The sequence below is a fragment of the Muntiacus reevesi genome, chromosome 18 (genome assembly GCF_963930625.1).
Source record: "Muntiacus reevesi chromosome 18, mMunRee1.1, whole genome shotgun sequence".
Classification (NCBI taxonomy): domain Eukaryota; kingdom Metazoa; phylum Chordata; class Mammalia; order Artiodactyla; family Cervidae; genus Muntiacus; species Muntiacus reevesi.
This window is the reverse complement of record NC_089266.1, coordinates 14,613,317-14,636,757: the sequence shown is the minus strand read 5'-3', so window position 1 is coordinate 14,636,757 and position 23,441 is coordinate 14,613,317. Positions and strand designations below refer to the sequence as shown.

The 23,441-nt window shown below is 41.1% G+C and overlaps 1 protein-coding gene across 12 annotated transcripts in view; it reads right to left on the bottom strand.

Annotated features, from left to right (window-relative positions):
- Positions 1-18,809, bottom strand: part of STRADA (STE20 related adaptor alpha) — a 28,108-nt gene extending 9,299 nt beyond the window's left edge. The window contains exons 1-6 of one of the 12 annotated variants that reach the window (XM_065909465.1): positions 18,711-18,783; positions 18,280-18,632; positions 10,424-10,503; positions 8,285-8,342; positions 5,767-5,795; positions 46-148 (exon numbers count right to left, since the gene is read on the bottom strand). In XM_065909465.1, the coding sequence (XP_065765537.1) occupies positions 46-148; positions 5,767-5,795; positions 8,285-8,342; positions 10,424-10,459 (226 nt within the window). In that variant the 5' untranslated portion in view covers positions 10,460-10,503; positions 18,280-18,632; positions 18,711-18,783. The other 11 variants (XM_065909464.1, XM_065909467.1, XM_065909468.1 and 8 more) reach the window with 11 other exon arrangements.
- Between the last annotated feature and the right edge of the window lie 4,632 nt (positions 18,810-23,441).

Here is a 23,441-nt window from a genome sequence, read left to right as displayed (position 1 = left end):
AGACCACCGTGGTCCCCTGGAGCATGACAGTCCTCTGGACATTACCTATAACAGTGAGCAGCTCATAACACCCTCCCTCTGGCAGGAAGCTACTCATGATCTCCGGCTTAGAGAAGGATGCTATCGACTCTGAGCTCGCCTCATTGGTCTAAAGGAAAAGAAAAACAGGTTAGTGAGAGAAACTTGGGGGCAGGGGCGGGAGTGGGGAAGATGGTAATTCAGACCCACAAGGAGACTGGCATCTAGACAAACATACAAATTTGGACTGTGGAGCAAAGAAATAGTTCCAGCACTGTTTGGTGAGAAAGGTAAAGTAAAACCTCAGCAGTTCAGTGCAGTCACCAGCACTAATATTAAGAGTACGTGAGAGGGCTAACTACAAATAGGGGTGGGGATGAGGGCCAGGTGTAGTTGACAGTTGATTTGCTTGTCCTTCCCAACAACTGGCTCATCTCATAGCTAAAAGCTGTGGCTTTAGCTGGCTCATAGCTAAAAGCTCTGAAGTTCTTACCTGGGAAAAGATGTCCAGAGAAAGGCTTATTTAGAAAAGAGAAGGGAGATGGGTGGGTAGGGGGTTCTCTTGGATGTCCAGCTGCAATAAGGGCCCTATTTTTAAGATCCTGATGAAAAAAATTCCCAAAGATCAAACGTTAAATCTTACTACTGCCCATAAGAGGCTCCTTCTTTAGCAAACCAAGAGGCCAGCCAAGGGAGTTCCCTGGCAGTCCAGTGTCTAAGATGCCGAGCTCCCAATGCAGAGGACCCAGGTTCAATCCCTAGTCAGGGAACTAGATCCCATAGGCCACAGCTAAGAGTTTGCATGCCACAACTAAGACCCCGTACAGCAAAATAAATTAATTAAAAAAAAAAGAGGCCAGACCAGTCACTCCCTTCCAAGGGAAGCTAGAAAACAGCAAACACATGGGCTACGGGCAGGGCACAGAGCCATCAGGTCTTGGCCATCATCCCAGGGAGCAGAAGGGACCCATTCCCTGGGCCCTGTGCACTTCAGCTGCAGATGAAGCTGGGTCTCAGCCACTTTGGATGCGGGCATGACAGGTGAGGTCCTGATGGGAAATGCCCAAAAAAGTAAACGGCAGGCCAATAGCTCTTCCTTCAGTTCAATAGGCTCAGTGTCCTTCTTCCAGATCTAAATTTATCTGTATGATTTAGGGACTATCAGTACTTTTCTCCTGGATCCTCTTTTCTTTTTTTTTGGATCCTCTTTTCTTAAGATGTGTGTCTAACTGAAACGAAGACTCTTAGACCAGCTCATATTTCATAGGTTGTATTCATAAACCTGCCCTCTGGTTAGGAAAAGGTCTTCGAAGACTCAGAGGCTCTTGGCTCAGCATGAGCCAGCAGAGTGTGTGAGCTGAGAAACGTTCTGGCATGCTGGTATCACCTTGTGGAGGGTCCCTGACGTTTGAAACACATCTGCTTTCAAAACAACTGATGCTGCCGATAGGGCAAGAAACCAAATGGGGTTTTTTGTCTCCAGCAGCGCTTACACTAAGAGGAACCCATTCAAGCAAAGTTAAGCCTTGTCAGCAACGTGTAGTTTTCATTTCATCGACTTTATATTTCTAAGATTCACTTATATTGTTGTATTTAACCATACTGTGTAATATTCATCTTATGAACAACTTCAGTCTGTCCTTCCAATGCTGATGGGCTTTGGGGGTTACTTTTCAGTCTGCTATTATGAACTGTGCTACTAAAAACACACTCGAATGGGTCCCTTGACACATACATGCAGCAGTTATGCTAAAGCTTATACTGATGAGTGGAACTGGAGGTCAGAGAGTATATGAACATTTGACTTTAGGAGAAAAATGCCAAACTGGTTTCTAAAAAGGTTACATCAGTTTACACTCTCGTCAGCAAGACTCTCCCTCTTGTCGACCCAGCTTTTCCTCAACACTTGGTATATTTGGATTTAATTTTTGTCAGTCTCTCTGTGGGTTTGATTTACATTTCTGACTGCTAATGAAGTTGAGCATCTTTTCATGTATTTATTGGCCATGTGGATTTTCTCCAGAGTGAAAATGCCTGTCTCTTGTCCATTCTTTTTTTCCCCATTCTTCTACAATTTTTTGATTTCCCCAAAGTAGGCCCCATGGAACACTGATCCTGGCAGTTAATGCATAAAAAACAGTCTACACATCCAGTTAAGTTACAACATGCAGCATACTCCTTCTCATGGACAATCACAAGGGGTGCATGCATGTTAAAGGCTTTGAGAAGTTCTGTAGTTTGACAAAGACTAACACTGTTTAACCTAACATATTTCTCAAAGATGCCTTGTGTGTCTCACATCTGTTAAATCTGGGGGAAGATAATTCGGGGAAGGGAAGCAAAACATATGGGATAATGCTAAGACTCAAGGCTTAGGGGCCAGGGAGAGGCTGAACTTGACCTCAGTCTGTCACTTGTGCTGTGACCCTGGGCAAGTCCCTCTGACCCCTGGGATCTCCGTTATCTCATCAGTGGAATAATTCCCACTTCACAGAGTTGCTGTGACAATGAGAGGAGATGAAATGTACAGAGTTCAGCGCTGCTTGGTGGATCACAGGTATTCAGTAAACATGAATTCTATTCTCCCTCTCCTGCTGTCTACTTGTTGGTTATTCTCCTGTTCTACAAAGAAGATGGAACAGAGAAGATGGAGAAAACAGAGACTCCTAAATAGAGCTCAAGCTACGTTAAGGTTGGTTTGCTTTTGGTTTTTGCATGTAGCTGTGCTTTCAGATACTCTGAAAACAGATTCCAGGATCACTTAACAGCCACTGCAGCTTCTTCAGAGCCTCATCTGCAGACCAGACAACGGTTACTACATGCCAGGTGCCTCACGCAGCTGAGAGATTCAGACCATCAAGGAACAAAACGGAGTAGCAACCTGAGCCAAAAGCCTGAGTGGAGAGCTCCGAGGAGGCGACCCCCAGCTGTGGACAATCTCAGCGGCAGGGTGCGCTCATCAAGGAGACAGTCATCATAACCTTGAACCTGGAACCCGCTACACATATTCTCACTTTGCTTCACTGTTTTCTCAAGTATCAATCTACCCTCAGGAAAATCAGCATCGCCAGTTAACAGAAAACCCAGGGGGTGCTTTCAGACCTAGCCCCTACTCTGGCTCCGAGGACCCACCTGACTCAGCCACCGCCTACTTCCCTGGCTTCGTCCCACACCTCACTGCCCGCGCTGCGCCTGACCCCCGCGAGCAAATGCACGCCAGCCGGCCCTTTGTCTGGGTCACTCCTGACCTGCTCCTTCCCTGCCCTCACCATCTTCTCGTCGATGCTTCCTCCTCACCTCCGAGGCTGCAACTCAATGTCATCTATTCTAGTCAAAGGAAAGCAGGCACCCAGTCACTTTATCATGTCATCGCGCTTCATTTCTCCCCACTGGGATCACTGTGATTTTCTCTGTAGTGATCACCGCAGTTTATTTTGTCTACTGTCTTGTCTCCTCTGCTCGAATACAAGCTCTGTGGAGACAGGACCTGTCTCTTCACTCATGTATCCCCTGATGCATACAACTATGCTGGCATCTACTTAAAAAAGAATCATTTATGGGACTTCCCTGGTATGGTGGCCAAAAAAAAGGGAAAAAAAAAGAAAATTTAAGCCAGCATTTGAACTCAGGAGGTTTTCTGCCCATGACCTTGTTATTCCCATGGGTTGAAGAGGAGAAGCAAACGTACCAGCCCGTTCCACTGGAGACAGTTCAACATACAGACCTAGACTGCGAACGCTAGTCCTCCTATGACACACTCCCTAGCTGCTCTGTTACCGGGGGAACTTTACAGATCAGAATCTGACACCTGCATGAGAGAAAGTACTGTGTATTTTAGCAGCTAGCAACATGGCCCCAATGAGAACAAATCTAGAATGACTGTGTTTTAAGGTCTCTCCTCTGATCTCTATGCAAAACGCCTTATGCTTCTCTAATTTGAAAAAGAGGACTATGAAAGACAGTTGAGTCCTGAGATAAATTTTTTTTTACACGCATTTTAAATAATTCCCTTTGGAAAAACTACCGACGGGATACCTTTTCTTAAAACTACCCATCTCTCCTTTTCTTGCCAAGAGTGCATATAAGACATACTATCTATGCACTAAAGTCAAACTTCTGTTGAGCCTAGGTAAGGAATGATTCATTTAATTACTGCTATGATTAGCTTGTAACTTGACAAATGTAGTATTTCAACTGTCTTTGTTGACTACAGAAAAGTACCTTGGAGTGTTTTAGAAAATGAAATTCTCTAGGTAACTGGGAATATGAGTGAGTTCCCTGGGCAGTTTGGAGTTTTATGAAATGAACTAGTCCTGATTGCTGTGGCCCCTCTACCATTCTGTCCCCAGCTCCCTGGAAATGACCCTAACATGGAGGCTTTCTGCACTGTGCATGTTCTACGGTCTGAACTCAGGGAGAAACCGATCTTTATTTAGGAAAACAAACAAAGGCAGTAATATTTCTAAAGGAAGAGGTTTGGTCTGATTTTCCCACAAGAAAGGCAGGTTAGTCCATTATACTGTTTCAGATTTAGACAAGGTCAGAATTCAGATGAAAAGGATGAGATATGAAGTCCATTCTCTTTAAACATAGCATGCCATAGTTTTATTAGTGTAATGTGTAATCTCAAATTGCCTGGAGAAAGAACTAATTCTATCAAAGTCTTTTCTTAGTTTCCCCTACCGTGAAAAGTATTTTGTTCATTCTGAAGCATTTGAAAAATACGTAAGCTACTGATATCGAGAAATGACCATTAAATAACTTTGTTTAAAGAATATAAAACAATGAAGTAAAGCACAGAGACTAGTTATCTATGAAATGCCCGGCAAATAAGTACATCCCACCCCCCACAGGTTTCACACAGGATGAACTTCTGGTATCAAATCAGCAGCTGGAGAAATATAAAAACTATACACACTGGCACTGTACTCTGGAAAAACACCTAACTGCTCGTGCACGTTTTTGGCCTCCTGACTGGAAATATTCGGATCTGATAGACAGGCACTGCCAAGCAAGCTTTACTCAAAGATAAACTCCTAAAAAAAATAAACTAGTCAGCAGCATTATCTTTCACCCGCCTAGGAGCTGCTTGCAAAAGGCACAAAGGTTGTCATTGGAAAAGAGGAAGAGGTCTATGGAGAAAAGGGCTCTGATCTCTCTGCATAAGACTCTGATTCACCGTATCAGAAACAGCTTGGTCTGCTGCTGTTATTCCCATTGGTAAAATAAACTAGAAGAGTCAGAAGTGGGGCAGGACTCTTAAAACTTCTGCCAATAAAATAATACATTTTCTGTTTTCTACGTTAAAATCTGGGGTTTTGTTTTTAAAGTAGATTTGAAGTCCTGCCTTATAATCTAGACAGAGATCTATATACTCTCTGTGGACTGAAATCTATTATTAATTGACTAAGGACAGAAAATATAGTACCACTAGTTATTGCAAGATAACCACATTAGATTGTTGAAACTTTCTCTCTCTCTCTTTTTTTTTTTGGAGAGGGCGGCCAGGTGATTGGGAGGGCTAGGAGAGAGAAAAAGTGCCTGAGATGTTTTTTCAGTTGTCAAAGTACACATCAGAATCTCTCCGGGGTGAAACCTGAGTCCCCACAAGAAGAATGATATTGCAAATAAAACTCAAGGGCAGATGAGCAGAAATGTAAAATGATAAACCAACCAAAAAACCAAACAGAGCTCCACAAATCAACTCCATGCAACAGCCATGGTACAAGAGCCTAGGAAATCACTTACTTTTCTCCGAGTGTCACCCGGAGGCTGCTCTGGAGTAGAGAAATTGGTTGTTGGCATTTTGTGTTTTTGGCAGAAGACACACCCACATGCAGAACAGCAATTACTGCTCTTAAGACTACATTTATTAATAGAAACCACTTAAGTCATTATAGCAAATCTGCCTGCAGTGCTACATATAAACACACACACACACAGATCCACAGTAAAAATGCTGCAGATACATGGGCTTTTAAACATCAATCTTTGGCTCTTCAAAACTTGGCAAGACTCTTATTCTACGGGTATTCTTTACCGACTATGACTCAGCTGCTATAGTTTCAGTTATACGATTACTTTCCATCAGCACGCAATATTACTTTCAATAGGCTGGTTTCAGAGTCTTACACTTTTATAAAAACTCATTATAAAATTATAGACATTGTTGGTGATTTCCCAGGGAGTAGAGGAAATAAAAAATAGATTTGCAAAAAAAAAAAAAAGCAGTTTTAATACAGCAACCTGTGTTTGTGGGACCATTACTGAATTTGATTCTTCAGTCAGATACATTCTGTTCTGAATGAAAATAAAGCAGGGGCTTTTGGGCCCTCTGCTATGCCTGGTGAACATAAACAAAGCAAACGACAGCTTAAATAACTTTCTGCTCCAAAAGACGACAACTTCTGTATGTATGCTTTTTATTTTCTCTATTCTGAAAAATAATCGAAGTAAAGATTCTAACTGTCAAGGACTGGAATGATTACATGTCTCCAAAGTATCTGCAGAGTAAATTAGCCTCAATTTATCAAAATAAGATTTGTGTGTGTGTGCCATGGATCAGTTTCCTGGTATACAAATGGCAGGAATGGTTGCTTAAGACAGGCTTCTTACAGTCAGAGATAAGGAGCCAGGTGAAGGGAAATGAAACCCAGTATTCACAGAGCAGAAGGCAAATCCCAAGCTGTATCAACCTGAATATACACTTCATTAAGCCGTAAACGATATATAGAACAATTTCTTCATCCTCCTCAGACCAGAGACTAGGCAATTATCAAAGGACACCCAGAAATCCTACACTCAAGACACGGAAATCAAAATCCATTCATCTAATTCACATAACTGGAATATTTTAAACTAATGTAAACTGGACTTTCAACTAATTTTCATCAATGCCAGTGTTTACTTTAAAACCATCGTGTTATCATTAGTGATGGGAAAAAAATGAGAATAAGAGCATTTCTGTTCCATAAGCCTTGCCTTTATTGTGTAGATTATTTTTATTCTTTACAATCAAAACAAAAATAACTCGTTTTTCTAAACTCTCATTTGTCTTATATACAACCCTTCGACAAAGTTCATGAATAATTCAACTACAGAAGTTTTCTGAGTGGCATTAGGGAAAATAAATTAATAGGTACCACCTGGGAACTAACGTGTTTTGAGTTTTCAATTACTCAAGCCTTTCAGGGTATTTTGGATCAGTTAACCAACACACAATCTGATAAGCCATTTCTTTGGCTGCTGCTGCTGCCGCTGAGTCGCTTCAGTCGTGTCCGACTCTGTGCGACCCCATAGATGGGAGCCCACCAGGCTCCCCCACCCCTGGGATTCTCCAGGCAAGAACACTAGAGTGGGCTGCCATTTCCTTCTCCAGGGCATGAAAGTGAAAAGTGAAAGTGAAGTTGCTGTCAGTCCGACTCAGCGACCCCATGGACTGCAGTCTACCAGGCTCCTCCGTTCATGGGATTTTCCAGGCAAGAGCCCTGGAGTGGGGTGCCACTGCCTTCTCCGTTTCCTTAGCTATAGGCGCTAAAGTGAGTATCTGTGGTGTTCAGACACAAAGAATGGGGCTTTATTACTATTATTTTTATAGAAAAGGAATCTTCCTTGCCTTCAATTAAGATCACAGTTCCCAAAACAGCTCAGTTTGACCAAAGGGAAGGGGTTGGGTCTATTAAACCTCCAAATTGCAAATCTACTTTACTTTGAATCAACATTTAGAATTTACAATAGGAAGTTTGTGCCTTTGTCCTGACAGATTTTTTTCTTTAGTCTCTTTTTAAGTCTTATGAAAAGATGAGTCAACTAGATTCATCAGTAAAACCATAACTTTTATATCACTGCTACCTCTGTCCTGACCATAATTTTATTTTTTAAATCTTCAAGGCTAGAGGCTTTTTTTTTGTTGTTGTTTATTTTATTTATTTTTTTTGTTTGTTTTTGGCTAGAGGCTTTTAAACACCTACTTTTTTCCTTTTAAGTACTTCAACTCGACAAATACTTAAGAAGAAACACGTGTGCTTTTAAGTAAATACTGGCTTTTTAACAATCAAGACAGGCCAAGGACAACTAACTGCTAGATTAGCCCTCAGATTTGGGGGAAACCATGGATTCAAAGAAGAGCCAAAAAAATATAAAAGTATAGCCAAATAAATATAACAACTTGCCCTTGGAATCGCTAATGTCTATAAATTGATTTTAATCAAGAAAAGGGTAGTGATATTTATTCTAAAGTGATGGCTAAAAGCCATACTGTACTTACCTCCAAATAGTTCCAAATCTCTTAAGCCCTCAACAATGAACTTTTCCGAGACCCACCGCTAAAGAGGAAAACCCCAGAGAGAATTAGTACTTCTTCCAAGCCACAAAAAATTAGCGATCAGCCATTAGAAAGACAAAAATACAACTATGAAAACTGAATCATGCAGTATAGTTAGGCTACATTACTAAGGAAAAGTTTTTAAAAGAAACCGGGATTCAAATCGGCTGAAAACAATAGATTAATTTCTTGCTCTATTCTTTTCTAATTTGGTGAGCAATTCTTAAACCTGACAGATGACAGGTAGCACTGGCCCTAGTAATGAGGGATGTTTTCATCCTTCCTGTATATAAAACTGCCTTTGGGTCTCATCTTAGTCAGTCCACGGCTGTCTACTATAGATGCTTTGGGTCATTACTGCCAATGTGAAAAAAATATGATGAATTCACAGCACAGAAAACAGGGATGAAACAGGTTTTCACAAGCTCCTAGTAGTTTGTAAAAGGAATCAGTCAGCTACACATTCTTTCATCCGGTAGGAGTTCTAAAGACATCATCAACATTTAAATTTTCTACCAAGTTTATGAGGACTGAACTAGCATGACTGATGTATGGTTTACATCACTGGCCTATTTCAAATGAGTATGGGTTTCCATCATACCATAATCAGAGGTCTGGTTTCACTTGAATCAGGTTGAGAGAAAAGCAGCTCATACATAAAAGCAAAGGGAACAGGGCTGCATTTCACTTAAGGGCTGATATTACTTTGACTCAACATTTAGAGCTTACAATAGGAAGTTAGTGCCTTCCTGTGTGTGTGCTCAGTCGCGTCTGGCTCTTTGCAACCCCATGGACTGTAGCGTAGTCCGGTAGGGTCCTCCCTCCATGGAATTGTCCAGGCAAGAGTACTGGAGTAGGCTGCCAGTTCCTTCTCCAGGGGATCTCCCCCACCCAGGAATCGAACCCACATCTCCTGCACTGGCAGGTAAAAATCTTTACCACTAGTGCCACCAGGAAGCCCACTGGCTTGAGGGTATTCTTTCCACTGGGTAGAGTTCAGGCCAAGGAGGGATTCTGTAATCTTTTACCCTCTTAATAGCAAAGTTTATTCTTTCCAATATAAACTATTCTTACCCACATAAACAGAAGAAAAAAGAAGGAACATTCAGAAATAAGTTGCAAAAAAAAAAAATCGCATAATATGGACTATGAATTGAAACTATACCATCATTCTCTATCCTTCTCTGTATCAATTTTTTCCAAGTAAAAAAGCAACACCCTAAATAAAAAACTCGATATAAAAAATTCATATGCACTGTACCACAAAATATAATTTACACCTTAATACTTAAAGTAGTATATTCAGGGAATTCCCTGGTGGCCTAATGGTTAGGATTCCAGGCTTTCACTGCTGTGGCTCAGGCGCAATCCCTGATCAAGGAGCTGAGATGCCACAGGCCACAAAGGAGGGTGGTCCATTCACAACGTCTCATATTACACATACACTGTTAAAGAATTTAAAATGATTGCTACCGCATTTAAATACTTGATAATAAATATGACAGTCTTTTACGAAATCATGGACACTAAACCCAGTATTTGTTCCTGAGGTCATTTTAGCTAGCAAAGTTCTCAGGTGTAATAAAATTTTTCAGAGTCTTCAGTTAAAACCTATGATGGCAGTTCCCTGGCAGTCCAGTGGTTAGGACTCTGTGCTTTTACTGCTGATGGCCTGGGCTCAAAAAAGTGTTCCAATGATTACAATTTGATGCTGATTTTTAAAACCCACAAACTCTCTGATAATGCATAGGAAACAGGCAGATCATTAGTGGGTGCATATCTACGATGAAAAAGGCCAGCAACTCATTTAATGTATGACTGATACTCATAAAATAAGCTACCTTGTTTCTTCTCTATCAGACAAGCTGGTGGGCATATTATATTCTGTGTCTCTGGTCAGCCTGTGCCTGCAAGTTCTGTTCTTTGGAGTGGAGGCTGCAATACCTGCTTGACTTTCTACACCTCTCACTTCTATATGATTCTGAGCATCACATTAAAAAAAAAAAGTCTACAATATCTGCTAAAACACACTGCTTTTCAGAAAATAAAAAATAGTAAAGGCAGAAGAAGAGAAACACTCACCCTAATTCGCTCTGGTTTACTTACAAGAAAAGACATGAGTTCCTAACGTGTAGACCTACTTCAATTTCAAAAATTTAAACCTAAAAGGAAAATAGACACAAGTTGTTAGTCAAGTCTGCTTTTGTAGAAATATTTGTTGATTAACAAAAACTGAGTCTACTATTCAAAGCACTGAACTAAACCTACAAATTGCTAGACTGTAAAGACATTTTAGAGAAACTTTCAGTGACAATAAACCTGGATATACTATGGCCAAATACATTCCAAAATACTGCATCTCTGTAAGGAAAATGAAGTTTGTTATAGGTTTTTTAAAAAAATTTTTTTAATTTCTCTTGACCCCTTTGCAGAAGAAATTACCTTTAATTATTTTTAATCATCATTTTTACATGTTGTTTACATGTGATGACATACCCATTTCAGACATTTATCTACTAACTTTCCACCATGGTAGGTGAAAACTAAGCTCTCCTGTATCACCTGCACCCTACTTTCCTGCCTTCATTTTCCCAACATAGTTCTGACATAATTTTTGGTTAAAACCATGGTCCAAATTTACATTACTATGACTATACCAACATGGTTCTTGCATGCTAAGTTGCTTCAGTCGAGTCCAACTCTTTGTGACCCCACGGACTGTAGCTGGCCAGACTCCTCTGTCCATGGGATTCTCCAGGCAGGTATATTGAAATGGGTTGCCACCTTCTCCTCCAGGGGATCTTCGTGACACAGGGATCGAACTCATAAGGAGTCTCTTATGTCTCCTGCGTTGGCAGGCAGGTTCTTTACCCCTAGTGCCACCTGGCAAGCCCAAGGACTTGGTTCTTAGCAGAGGTAAACAGTTAGAGATGACTGTTTTTTGTCTTATACACTCGTTCTCCCACCCCACCCCCAGCAGAGTTAATAATTGCCTCATTTTTTCACTTGCTTGTTTTTCCATTTAGTTATTAACTTTTTCAAAATTTCTGCTATTAGTCTTATCAATGTATTTTTCCACACACTCAAACTCATTCATTGCAATTTTTCCCTGGAGACTGCCTTCCTGAGGCCCTCCATCCTCCAGCTATAATCTAGACTAGCTGAAAAGTTGGTGGCATTCAGTCTTTTTAATGTGGAAATGTGGGTCTTCCAATTCTGGGGAATATTATTTTTGTAGCAAGAAATAGCAACAGAAATTCTAATAGTTAAAGGTGTATTTCTAGGATTATCCACTAAAGTTATATTTCACTCCTACTTTACAACTTTCTACTTTCCAGGAAACTTCTTCAAACTTTATTTTCCAACCTTTTTGCTAAGTTTTATATTTTTGTTACCCATTCCCAAGACCTCTTGCCACTTCTCAAAAGTATGTTTTTTCATGTCATCCTGATTTTATGTTTGCTATTTATAGTTAAGAATTTATATCTAGAATGGCTAAAAGCATAATACATCATGACCAAGGAGGGTTTAGTTCAGGAATAAAAGATCAGTTTAACATTAAAAAATGAATCAACATACACAAAACAGTTTTTGAAGCTGCTTGCAAATAAAGAACCACCAATTTTAAGGCATTTTAAAAAATGATGTAATTTTATCTTACTGAGTAAACAAGTAAAAATACAATCATTTCAATTGATGGAGAAAAACCATCTAACAAAATTCAACACTAAGCCCCAAGTTTAAAAAAAAAAAACTCTTAGTCAACTAGGAATAGTCGAAAAGGAATAGGATAGAAATGGGATTTACCAAGTCAAATTGGTAAAAGATACGTATAAAAAATTTATAGCTAACATCTATTAATAGTAAGAAGAATGAACGAATTTCCTCTAAGGACAGAAATAAAGCAACAATGTTCTTATCATTTCTTTTCATCACTGTACTAGTTGTCTTGGCCAATGCAAAAAGGCAAGAAGAAATAAAAGGCATACAGATGGGAAAAAAGGATGTAAAATTCTTTATTCATAAACAACAAGACTGTATACATAGAAATTTAGTGGAAGTCGCTCAGTCGTGTCCGACTCTTTGCGACCCCACCAACTATACAGTTCATGGAATTCTCCAGGCCAGAATATTGGAGTGGGTAGCCTTTTCCTTCTCCAGGGGATCTTCCCAAGCCAGGTCTCCCGCATTGCAGGCGGATTCTTTACCAGCTGAGCCACAAGGGAGGCCCAAGAATACTGGGGTGGGTGGCCTATCTGTTCTCCAGATCGTCCTGACTCAGAAATTGAACTGGGGTCTCCTGAATTGCAGGTGGATTCTTTACTAACTCAGTTATCAGGGAAGTCCTACATAGAAACCTACGTATTCTACAAAAAAAAAATCATTATACTTAAGAAAGTTAATTTATAAAGATCAATTATAAAACCCAGTTGTATTTCTATATAGAGCAACAACCAATCAGAAAATGAAATTTAACAAATACCATCAATAAACCAATGAACACATAAAATGATTAGGAATACTTTTAATAAACTATGAGTTAGACTTGTATGTTTAAAATGATAAAACAGGGAGACCGGGATGGGAAATTCGTGTAACTCTATGGCTGATTCACATCAATGTATGACAAAACCCACTGAAAAATAAAAAAATTAAAAAAAAATAATAATAAAATAAAATGATAAAACACTGCTAAGAGAGATTAAAGATGATCTAGATAAAAGATATGCCATGTTCATAAATTGGAAGACTCAATATTATTAAGATGTCAATTCTCTCCAAATTGATCTACAGATTCAGTGCAATGCTTATCAAAATCCCAGCAAACTTTCAAGAGAAATTGATAAGCTCAGGCTAAAACGTACATGGAAATATGAGGGACCTAAAAGAGCCAAAATAATTTTGAAAAAGAAAGTCAGAAGACTTTTATTACCTGAACTCCAGACTTACTTTATTGCTATAGTAATCAAGATGGTGTACTTTGGTCTAAGGATAGATATATGGGTCAGTGAAACAGAACAGAGAACCCAGAAACAGACCCATGCATATAAGGTCAATTACTTTTCAATCAAGAGAATGGCCAAAATAATTTTATGGGGAAAAACAGTCTGGATACAACTTGATATTTATTTAGAAAAAAATGAACCTCAATGCTGACTTTATATTGCACACAAAAATTAACTTGAAATGGATCACACAGCTAAAGAAAAAGTTAGAACTACTAAAGAAAAGAGAGGAGAAAATCTTCATGATCTTGGGATAAGCAGAGATTCAAAAATAGACTGTCAAGAGCATGAAACATAAAAGAAAAATATGACAAATTAATCTTTATCAAAATTTAAAATGTCTGCCTTACAAAGACACCACTAAGAAACTGAAAAGATTGGGAGAAAACATATTCTGTGAGCATGCATGTGTATCTACAAAGGACTTTATATACAGAATTTATAGAGAATTTTAAGACAACCCAGTTTAAACAATGGGAACAGATCTGAACAGGAGATAAAGGAGTGGCCACTAAGCACATGAAATGATGTTCAACATTACTTGTCATCAGGGAAATAAACATAAAGCCACAATGAGATACCATTAAACACCCACCAAAACCGCTAAACATTAAAGACTGACAATACCAAGAGTTGACAAGGACATCAACCAGCTGGAACTCTCGTACAATGCTGGTGGGAATGCAAACAAGTACGGCCCCTCTGGAAAATGGTTTAATAGCTTCTTTCTCAATAATTCTGCTCTAGGTCATCTACTCAAGAGCAATGAAAACGTATCTTCTCATTAACTTGTACATGAATGTTCATAAAAGCATTATTCACTATAGCCCCAAGTTGAAAACAATTCAAGCATCTACCAACTGGTAAATACATTTTAAAAATGTGGTACAGGTCAGGAAGCAACAGTTAGAACTGGACATGGAATAACAGACTGTCTCCAGATAGGAAAAGAGTACGTCAAGGCTGTATATTGTCACCCTGCTTATTTAACTTATATGCAGAGTACATCATGAGAAACGCTGGGCTGGATGAAGCACAAGCTGGAATCAAGATTGCTGGGAGAAATATCAATAACCTCAGATATGCAGATGACACCACCCTAATGGCAGAAAGTGAAGAAGAACTAAAGAGCCTCTTGATGAAAGTGAAAGAGGAGAGTGAAAAAGTTGGCTTAAAGCTCAACATTCAGAAAACTAAGATCATGGCATCAATCCCATCACTTCATGGCAAATAGATGGGGAAACAGTGGCAGATTTTATTTTTCTGGGCTCTAAAATCATTGCAGATGGTGATTGCAGCCATGAAATTAAAAGACACTTACTCCTTGGAAGAAAAGCTATGACCAACCTAGACAGCACATTAAAAAGCAGAGACATTACTTTACCAACAAGGTCCGTCTAGTAGTCATGTATGGATGTGAGAGTTGGACTATAAGGAAAGCTGAGCGCTGAAGAATTGATGCTTTTGAACTGTGGTGTTGGAGAAGACTTTTCAGAGTCCCTTGGACTGCAAGGAGATCCTACCAGTCCATCCTAAAGGAGATCCGTCCTGAGTATTCTTTGGAAGGACTGATGTTGAAGCTGAAATTCCAATACTTTGGCTACTTGATGCAAAGAACTGACTCATTTGAAAAGACCCTGATGCTGGGAAAGATTGAAGGCGGGAGGAGAAGGGGATGACAGAGGATGAGATGGTTAGATGGCATCACTGACTCAATGGACATGAGTTTGGGTAAACTCCGGGAGTTGGTGATGGACAAGGAGGCCTCGCATGCTGTAGTCCATGGGGTTGCAAAGAGTTGGACACGACTGAGTGACTGAACTGAACAGACACCAATGTAATACTACTGAGCAATAAAAAGGGAGAAACTGCTGACATAGACAACAATTTCAGGTTAAGGGGAAAAAGTCAGACACAAATCTACATACTGTTTCTATTTGCATAAAATTCTAGAAAAAGCAAAAATATGACAGAAAGCAGGTCTTGATTGCCTGAACCCAACAGTGAGATGAGGGACCAACTTCAAAGAAAAACACAAGAACTTTTCAGGGTGATGAAAAAGTTCTGTATCTTTACTGCATGGTGATTATGTAACTATACTTGTCAAAACTCAACAAACTGTACATTTGCTATAGGTGTATTTTGTTACAGGTATATTATATCTGAATAAAGCTGATTTTAAAACTAAAATACTAAAATACTCAGATGTGCTTTTTAAGAATCTAGAAAAAAATCTGCTACATTTCCATTCTTTTTTTTCAGATGGGCTAGGCTTATGAGGGGATTCCCTGGTTCTCGGCTGGGAAGAGAAGAGGATGACAGAGGACGAGATGGTTGGATGGCATTACCGACTGGATGGACATGAGTTTGAGCAAGCTTCGGGAGTTGGTGGTGATGGACAGGGAAGCCTGGCGTGCTGCAGTCCATGGGGTCGCAAAGAGTCCTACACGACTGAGCGACTGAACTGAAGGTTGTGAGGGGTTGTGTAATCTGCAAAGAGATGTGAGAGGAGGGAGGTGAAAACAACCCAGAGAAAGGAATGTTAGTTAGAATCCAGTATAATGAAAAAAAGAAAAAGAGGGAATACAGTTATCCTGGGCCACATCTCTGGTGATAAGAACCTGTGGAAGAACGAATATTGAGAAATGGATGGGGATGGGTGGGAGGGAGGCTCTAGAGGGAAGGGATACATAAATATAGTTATGGCTGATTCGTGTTGTTGTAAGGCAGAAACCAACACAACATTGTAAAGCAATCAACCTCCAATTAAAAAAAACAGATGGATAAGGAGAAAGAAAATGAGTTAGTAAGGACACCATAAGTCATTGAGTCCATCCTCCACTCTTTGGAAGAACAGCTTTATAAACACCTGGATATAAGGTTATCAAGTCTCTGCTTCAAAACTTACTACCTAATCAGGGAACCTGTTCTACCTGTGAACAACTCTGATGACTTTTTTATTTTTGGTGCCTGAGTAACTGCAAAGAGTAGTGTATCAAAGACAAACTAGAAAATGTCAGAGATGGAAGTTATTTTGGTTGGAAAGATGAGTTTGTTTTTAAGTTACGCTGCAACTAAGAAAACAGTTATATATCCCAAGTGGAAATAGCATTTAGTTAGAAAAGTAAGACTGATGCTTAAAAGAGGGGTTAGAGATGGCTATGCGGACTTGGGAGTCAGTAGCTAAAGCTCTACGAATGACAGAAATTCACTTTAGAAGAAAATGCTGAGAGAAAAGCAGAAAGCTGGGAAGTAAGCCTTGTGATAAGTTCATATTTAGGACATGGAGCTTCTTAAAGGACATGGAGCATCAAGGCAACGGACTTCCCAGGTGACACAATAATAAAGAATCCGCCTGCCAATGCAGGAGAGGAGGATTTGATTCCTGGGTCGGGAAGATCGCCTGCAGCAGGAAACAGCAACCCGCTCCAGTATCCTTACCTGGAAAATTCCACAGACAGAGGAGCCTGGCGGGCGATACAGTCCATGGGAGTCACAAAGAGTTGGGTATGACTAAGAACAACTTCAAAGGCAGGTAGGAAATGGAACCCAAAGGAAAAACTTTAAAGATCCTGCTTCCCCTTGTGGACCACTTACACTTTCCAATCTATTCATCTTTTGCCTGTCCTTTTGCTAGACTGCCCCACTCCACTTGGGTTAGATGCTTGGCCTCTGTACTCAATCCTTATATATACCACTCTCTCAACGGCCTCTTTATCATTTTCCGTCACTAGAGAGTCTGAGAAAGCAGGGAATGCATCTTGTTTACTGCTGCATTCCAGGGGCTACTGTGACCAACACTTAATATGGACACTCTTGTGTCTGTTAAATTAATAATAGTGAAAATAATCAAAGCAGCAGACACTTATGGTGAACTTAGCATGTGCTAAATGCTTCATGGAGATCAGCTCACAATAAGTTATTATTGATCCTCGTTTTACAGATCAGGAAATTAGGACTAAGAGAGGTTAAATGCCCAAATTACACAGACATGGGACTTCCTTCGCGGTCCAGCTGTTAAGACTCCCTGCTTCCACTGCAGGAGGAGCAGGTTCAATCCCTGGTGGGGAACTTAAGATTTCACATGCTGTGTGACATGGCCAAAGAATAAAAAAAAAAAAACACAAAACAACAACGAACAATTGAAGTTACACAGGCAAGTAATAGAGGACTGATTAGGTCTATTCCAAAACCTGTGCTCTAGAAGCTGTAAGTGATAACAGAGAAACTTAGGGAGAAGCCTCAAGACTGAGTGTAAAGATGTGATGACTGAAAAGGCATCATCTGATTTGACAACGCTGACCAGATGCTAAATGGTATAGAAAGGAAAATTTATTTACGTTATCAATTTTTCTTCCCCTATTTTTGTCACTGATTTTCTTCTTCCATGTCTGGGATTACAACTATAAACACTGCATTTGGGTCACAACACCTCTAAGAAATCTAGTTAAAGGGCAAACAGATTTAACCAGTTCAACACTTTATCTTATGGCTGAATAGGCTCCTGGCTTGAGGCAGATAATCAGAAAAGATTTGGTTTCTTCAACTTTCAGGGACAAGACACAGTGTTGGCGATCTCTAAAGAAAAGCATAGATCAGTCAATGAAAAAGTGTCTTAATGCCACAAAAACATACTGGAATTCGGTTCTGCCCCAACAAATGTTACAATAAGAAAAGGATCAATTGGCACGTCTTTTCCTCTTTGGAAAGAAGTTAGGTTCGAAGATAGTAAAATACCTTAACAGAAGGCTGGGCAGAGAAGTTGGTTCCCCATTTCCTGAAAACTTGAACAATTTTATTTAACCACTCCCCTTCCCGCGAGCTCACTTCCCTACCCCCATCCCGCATCTCCACCCCAAGGTGCTGCGGGCACGTAAGCATTTTGGAAAACAAGACAATTACAAGCTCTATTTAGGCTGATTCAGGGAATACCTGAGCTCTGTCCTTACGAGGGCTTGACCTACTGCTGCCTGTCCCGCCTGGGAAGAGATGCGGATGCGGGGGGCGCAGATGGGGTGCGGGGAGAGGATATGCCTCCTCTTCGCTACATCAGGGCAAACTGTCACCTGGGCCCCAGGTTTCCCGCCTGGAAATCAGGGGGGAAGGGGAGAGGGAAAGCAGGCGTTCCGCCCGGCAACTCCGCTGCGGTCTCCGGGCCAGGCCCAAGCCTATTCTCTTCTCGGGCTACAGCCCCTCATTGCGTGAATCGAGAAGGATTCGGGTGCAAAGGGGGCCCGCGGAGGACGAGGGAGGCGAAAGGTGGCCGCTCTGATGAAGGCCCGCCCCTGAGGAGATTGAATCGGCGTCAAGGCGAGGAGGAACTGATCCCCGAAGCGCACCAGGCGGCCCCGCCAGCCCGGTACCTGGTCCTGGAGTTAGCAAGCAGTCCCGGCCCAGTCTCAGCTCCGCCTCCTTGGTTTAAGGCCGCGCGGCCGCCAGGCCGGTTGCTGGGAGGGAGGTACGCAACGTGCCATGCGCAGTAGAGGGACGCGGGGAGGGCTGGTAGAGGAGAGCTCCGCCCCGCCCCGCCCCGGCTGCCTCTGCCCGGGCGCGGTAAGTGGGGAAGCCCCGCCCCGCCCCGCGCGGGAGAGGAAGCCCCGCCCCGCCCCGGCGCGGCCAGTGGGGAAGCTCCGCCCCGCCCCGGCCCCCTCGACCAGGCTGAGGCTAGTGGAGAAGCAGCGTGGTTCTCGCGTGTCGAGTGCGGTGGGGTTTTTCTTAGCAGCTACCTCGCACAGAGCGATTCTCCAGTTCTGAGTCACCTGATTACGCGCAGCGCAAACCTGAGGGCATTCGGTCTCCAACAGATGGGACCTGTGTCCCGCGCGTGGAAGCCAGAGACCTAACTTGTCCTTGATGTGTTCTTCGGGGTCTGAAAAGGGCTCTGTGAGCCTCGGTCCCGGAAGGAGGAAGGAAGTGGGGTGATTTCAATAATGAAGAGTCAAGGGGACTAGAGGAAGGCAAACCAACGCTGGCTGCTGACTTGGCTACTTTTGGGGGGTTCTTTTTCCTTTCCTGTGGTAGGACTTTAGTTAAAAGATCAGTCTCGCACTTTCTTTGAAGATATCTTGAACGCCCCTCACTTTGGCCTTTCGGGCACCAGACTGACAAGCTACAAAGGGGAAACCCACCCTTTCTCTGTGCCGCCTTCTATAAAGGGAGGAAAACAGCTCAACTATCCTTTTTGTCCCTCTCAGGATCTTTTGTCCTGAATCCTTCCGTACCCACGACTTTGAGACATGTACTGTTTGCAGAAACCTGTGAAGTTTGCCTTTCTGGGGAGGCTAGCCTCAGCCAAGGAATGCAGGGCTTGAGAAAGGATGAAGCAATGAATGATGGAGCAAGACTTCCGTGAGCCTGCGTTTTTTTCAGTTACTTGCTCCGCTCACGGAGGCGGGGGTGGGGGTGGGCTGGATCCAAAATTGGGTCTACACCATTCAATAATGAACACTAGCCCTTCCTGGATAAGATCCTTGACACAGATTTATACAGGTTTAACTTTCAAGATGGGTGCGTTCAGCTACATTGAAACAGGGACTGATGGAAATTTGATGCCTAAAGTCAATGTGAGCTCTTTCCAGTGCATCTCAAGATCTTATTGAATTTTACACACATCACTCTGATTTGTTGCTTTAGCGCTCCCAAGCAGTATTCTCACTATTCTCATTATCAAATAAGATCCTTACCCAGCAACGAACTTGGTAAATTGACAAAGCAAGATAGTAGCAGAAAGTGAAGTAAAATCCTTGTGATGTTCTTTGGAAAAGATCATTTTCCCATGTGGTCTTTGGAAATAGTACTGGAGGAGTCAGTGCCTGAAAAGATGCCAAATTTAATGCAGCCACCAGGATAGGGAATTTAAACACAGAAGTACTTCCCATCTGATACCCAGTCCTGTAGATATGTCATTTTCTAGCTGGATGTCAGTTGGTCAAGGGGACTAAAAGATCTCACCATCTTCACGACTGCCCACAAAAGCTAGTTTGAGAATCTTTGGGCTAGACTGTTTAAAGGAGCAAATTTCCTTGCAGAAAGTTCTCCTAAATCCAGATAACTTAGAAAATGGTGTAATGCAAGGCCTACTTTGAGTTTACAAACTCAGTGTCTTCTTGCTTTGCTTTTGACTTATGAGTTCTGGGGTACACAAGCTCCATTATGCTTCTCATTTATGTATAATAAGGGGTAGGACTCTTCAAGATTTCTGGAGCCTTCTGAAATTTGCTTGAAGCCTAGAGGAATGGAGATGGACTGATGAGCACTGAGTGCACTGCCCTCTTCAAGATAGCACATAAATTAACTGTGGGAACAGTAAAACTAATTGCCTAGAATACTTGAGTGACAGCTGGAAATGCTTATGATGTGTAGTTTAACAAGTTGAGCAGGGTTATTTAATTTATAGAGCATTTTATATGTCAAAGCACTTTATGTGTGCTAAATTGCTTCAGTCGTGTCTGATTCTTTGTGACACTATGGATTGTAGCCTGCTAGGCTCCTCTGTCCCTAGGATTCTCCAGGCAAGAATACTGGAGTGGGTTTCCACGCCTTCCCCCAGACCAAGGGATCAAACCTGCATCTCTTGTGTCTCCTGCTTTGGCAGAAGGGTTTCTTTACCACTAGTGCCACCTGGCAAGTCCTGAGCACTTTATACCTATGATCTAACATGATCCTCTGAACAGGCATTTCAGAAAGGTGAGTAGATGATGCCCACTTACAGATGAGGAAAGAGACTTGTCACAGCACTATGACAGCACCTGGGTCGTAACCCATGAACACAGGACTCTTTCCTGAAGCAGGAAACTGGCTTCAATTCTAGCTTTGCTTCAACCTTGGAAAGTAATATAAGTATGTGCAAGAAAAAGGCAAAAGCTATTTAAGCATTTAGGTTGAAAATGTGATAGGAAAGCAAAGTTGATACAACAAATAACCTAAAGACTTACATGGTACTAAATACTTTAAAAGGCTTGGGTGTCTTTTAAAGAAATAAAAGTTATGCTATTTGGAAAAGCAAATAGGTGGAATTAAAGAGGACAATTAATTTTAAAAGATGAAAATAAAACCTCGTAATATCCATTGAAAGCAATACAGTAATAGACATGAAGTTTTTCCTTATGGGGGGAAAAAAACACATACAACTTTTTTTCTGAAATTTGTTATCACTTCTCAGGTCACAGCTGAGATGATGACATTCAACTTGCACAAAGATAAAACCATCACACTTAGCCAAACGCAAATAAATCTTTGGCCCATCACCAAATTCCAGAAACAAAGAAAAGCAGTATTTTTCACTATTGTTTTAGCATTCTGTAGTAGAAGCCACTCTTACGAGTTTAACTGTCTCCTCTCTCTTACCTCTTTTCAAATCATTTAAAATGAGGAGAGGCCAGAACTTAAAGAAAAAGCAGCTGGAATGATAAAATATAGTATTTTGCCCCTTGCATCAAAACCAACTGTCCCATTAAAAAAAAAAAAGTTTCACATTGGTGCCTGACAAGGAAAGGTTCTATGATTAAGGAAACAGAATTATAAACCACCCACCCCCCACCCCAATACTGTCATGTTCTGTGTAGACACACACATTATAGCTATAACTTAAGAGAACTCTGAAAGCATCTGCTTGGTTTCCACGGAGAGAAAGAAAAGCAAAACAGAATAAAGCAAAAATACACCACTAGGAAAGTTAACCTAGATGATACACTTTTATAGTGCTGTCATTTACAGGAGAATTTTGCACATATTACCTCTTGGTGTTGACCTACATGTGAGGCAGGTAGAGAAAATAATTACTATCCTTACCTTGTAGAAGGAAGAATGAGACTCAAAGAGGTTAGTGACTTACCCAAAGTCAAAGGATTAGTAACTGGTTTTGCTGGCACTAAAAACCAAGTCTTTATCTTCCAGTCCAGCAGTTGTTGTGGTACTGCTAAATGCCCAGGCAATGCAGACAAGACTGGAGGGCTTAGTGGTTTTCTAACATGTGACAGTCAACAACATTCTCCTTTCTTTGTCCCCTCAGTCACAGGAGAGACAATGGTGTCTTAACTTTAGTGGGGGACTTTGAGGGAGAAGCCTATTAATAGGGCTATAAAAATAGAAAACATTCTATAAACAGCTGGTGGGATTTACCAGGGGGGTCCAGTGGTTAGGACTCCACGCTTTTGCTGCCAAGGGCATGGGTCTGATTCTCAGTTGGGGAACTAAGATCCTGCAAACCGTGTGGCAAGGCCAAGAAACTAAAACAAACTCCAAAACCAAAACCTGCTAACAGTTATAGGGAAGCCTGGTGTGCTACAATCCATGGGATCACAAAGAGCTGGACACAATTTAGCAACTAAACAACAGAAGGATTATTGTCAACGCCAGCTCTTTTGAGGGAAAAGCATTTCAGTGCTTACTTTTACTGAACAAGAGGGACATTCCTATGGGCTTACACTCTTGTAGGGAAACCCCAGAAAAGTAAAGGCGGCACTCTGAGACTTTTGTCAATTAGTTTAATATACGTTCATAGGTAGTTCATATTAATGCTTAAATTACAAAATTAGCTGCCATGGTCCAAATGTGTGGGATTTTAAGAAAGCTTTTATTAATCAAAAGATAGCTAAGCATATCAACTTTGATTTCTAAAATGCAGGTCAAGTGTTTGTAAAACAAGGCTAATTTGAGAAATATATAGCATTAAAGTAATTCAACTTTATTTTATTTTTATTATCTTTAATAACTTAATTTCATGAACTGTTAAAAAAAATACTATATTTGCTTCTCCCAGTTTACACATTTCTGCATTGACCTGGAGAAAAACCCATGTGGAGAGTTTCCATGCAGTTACAAAGGCAGCAGCACATGCTGTTTTCACAGCAACTTGTTATTGCCTCGGAACACACTGGCACATAAAGCATCAACAAAAAATACCCACCCACCCCTCTCCCACAAAAAACCCAACCCTTTCCCAGCCCCAGCAAAAATTACCTGGTACAAGCAGTGACTTAAAAAAATGCTTTCTTAGTAGGAAGCATTTATAAAATGCAGAGATCTGAACAAGCTAAGTGCTCGTGCAGAACAGATGGGCCTCTCCCCAAAGAGTTCCTTCCTCAAGAGGCAGG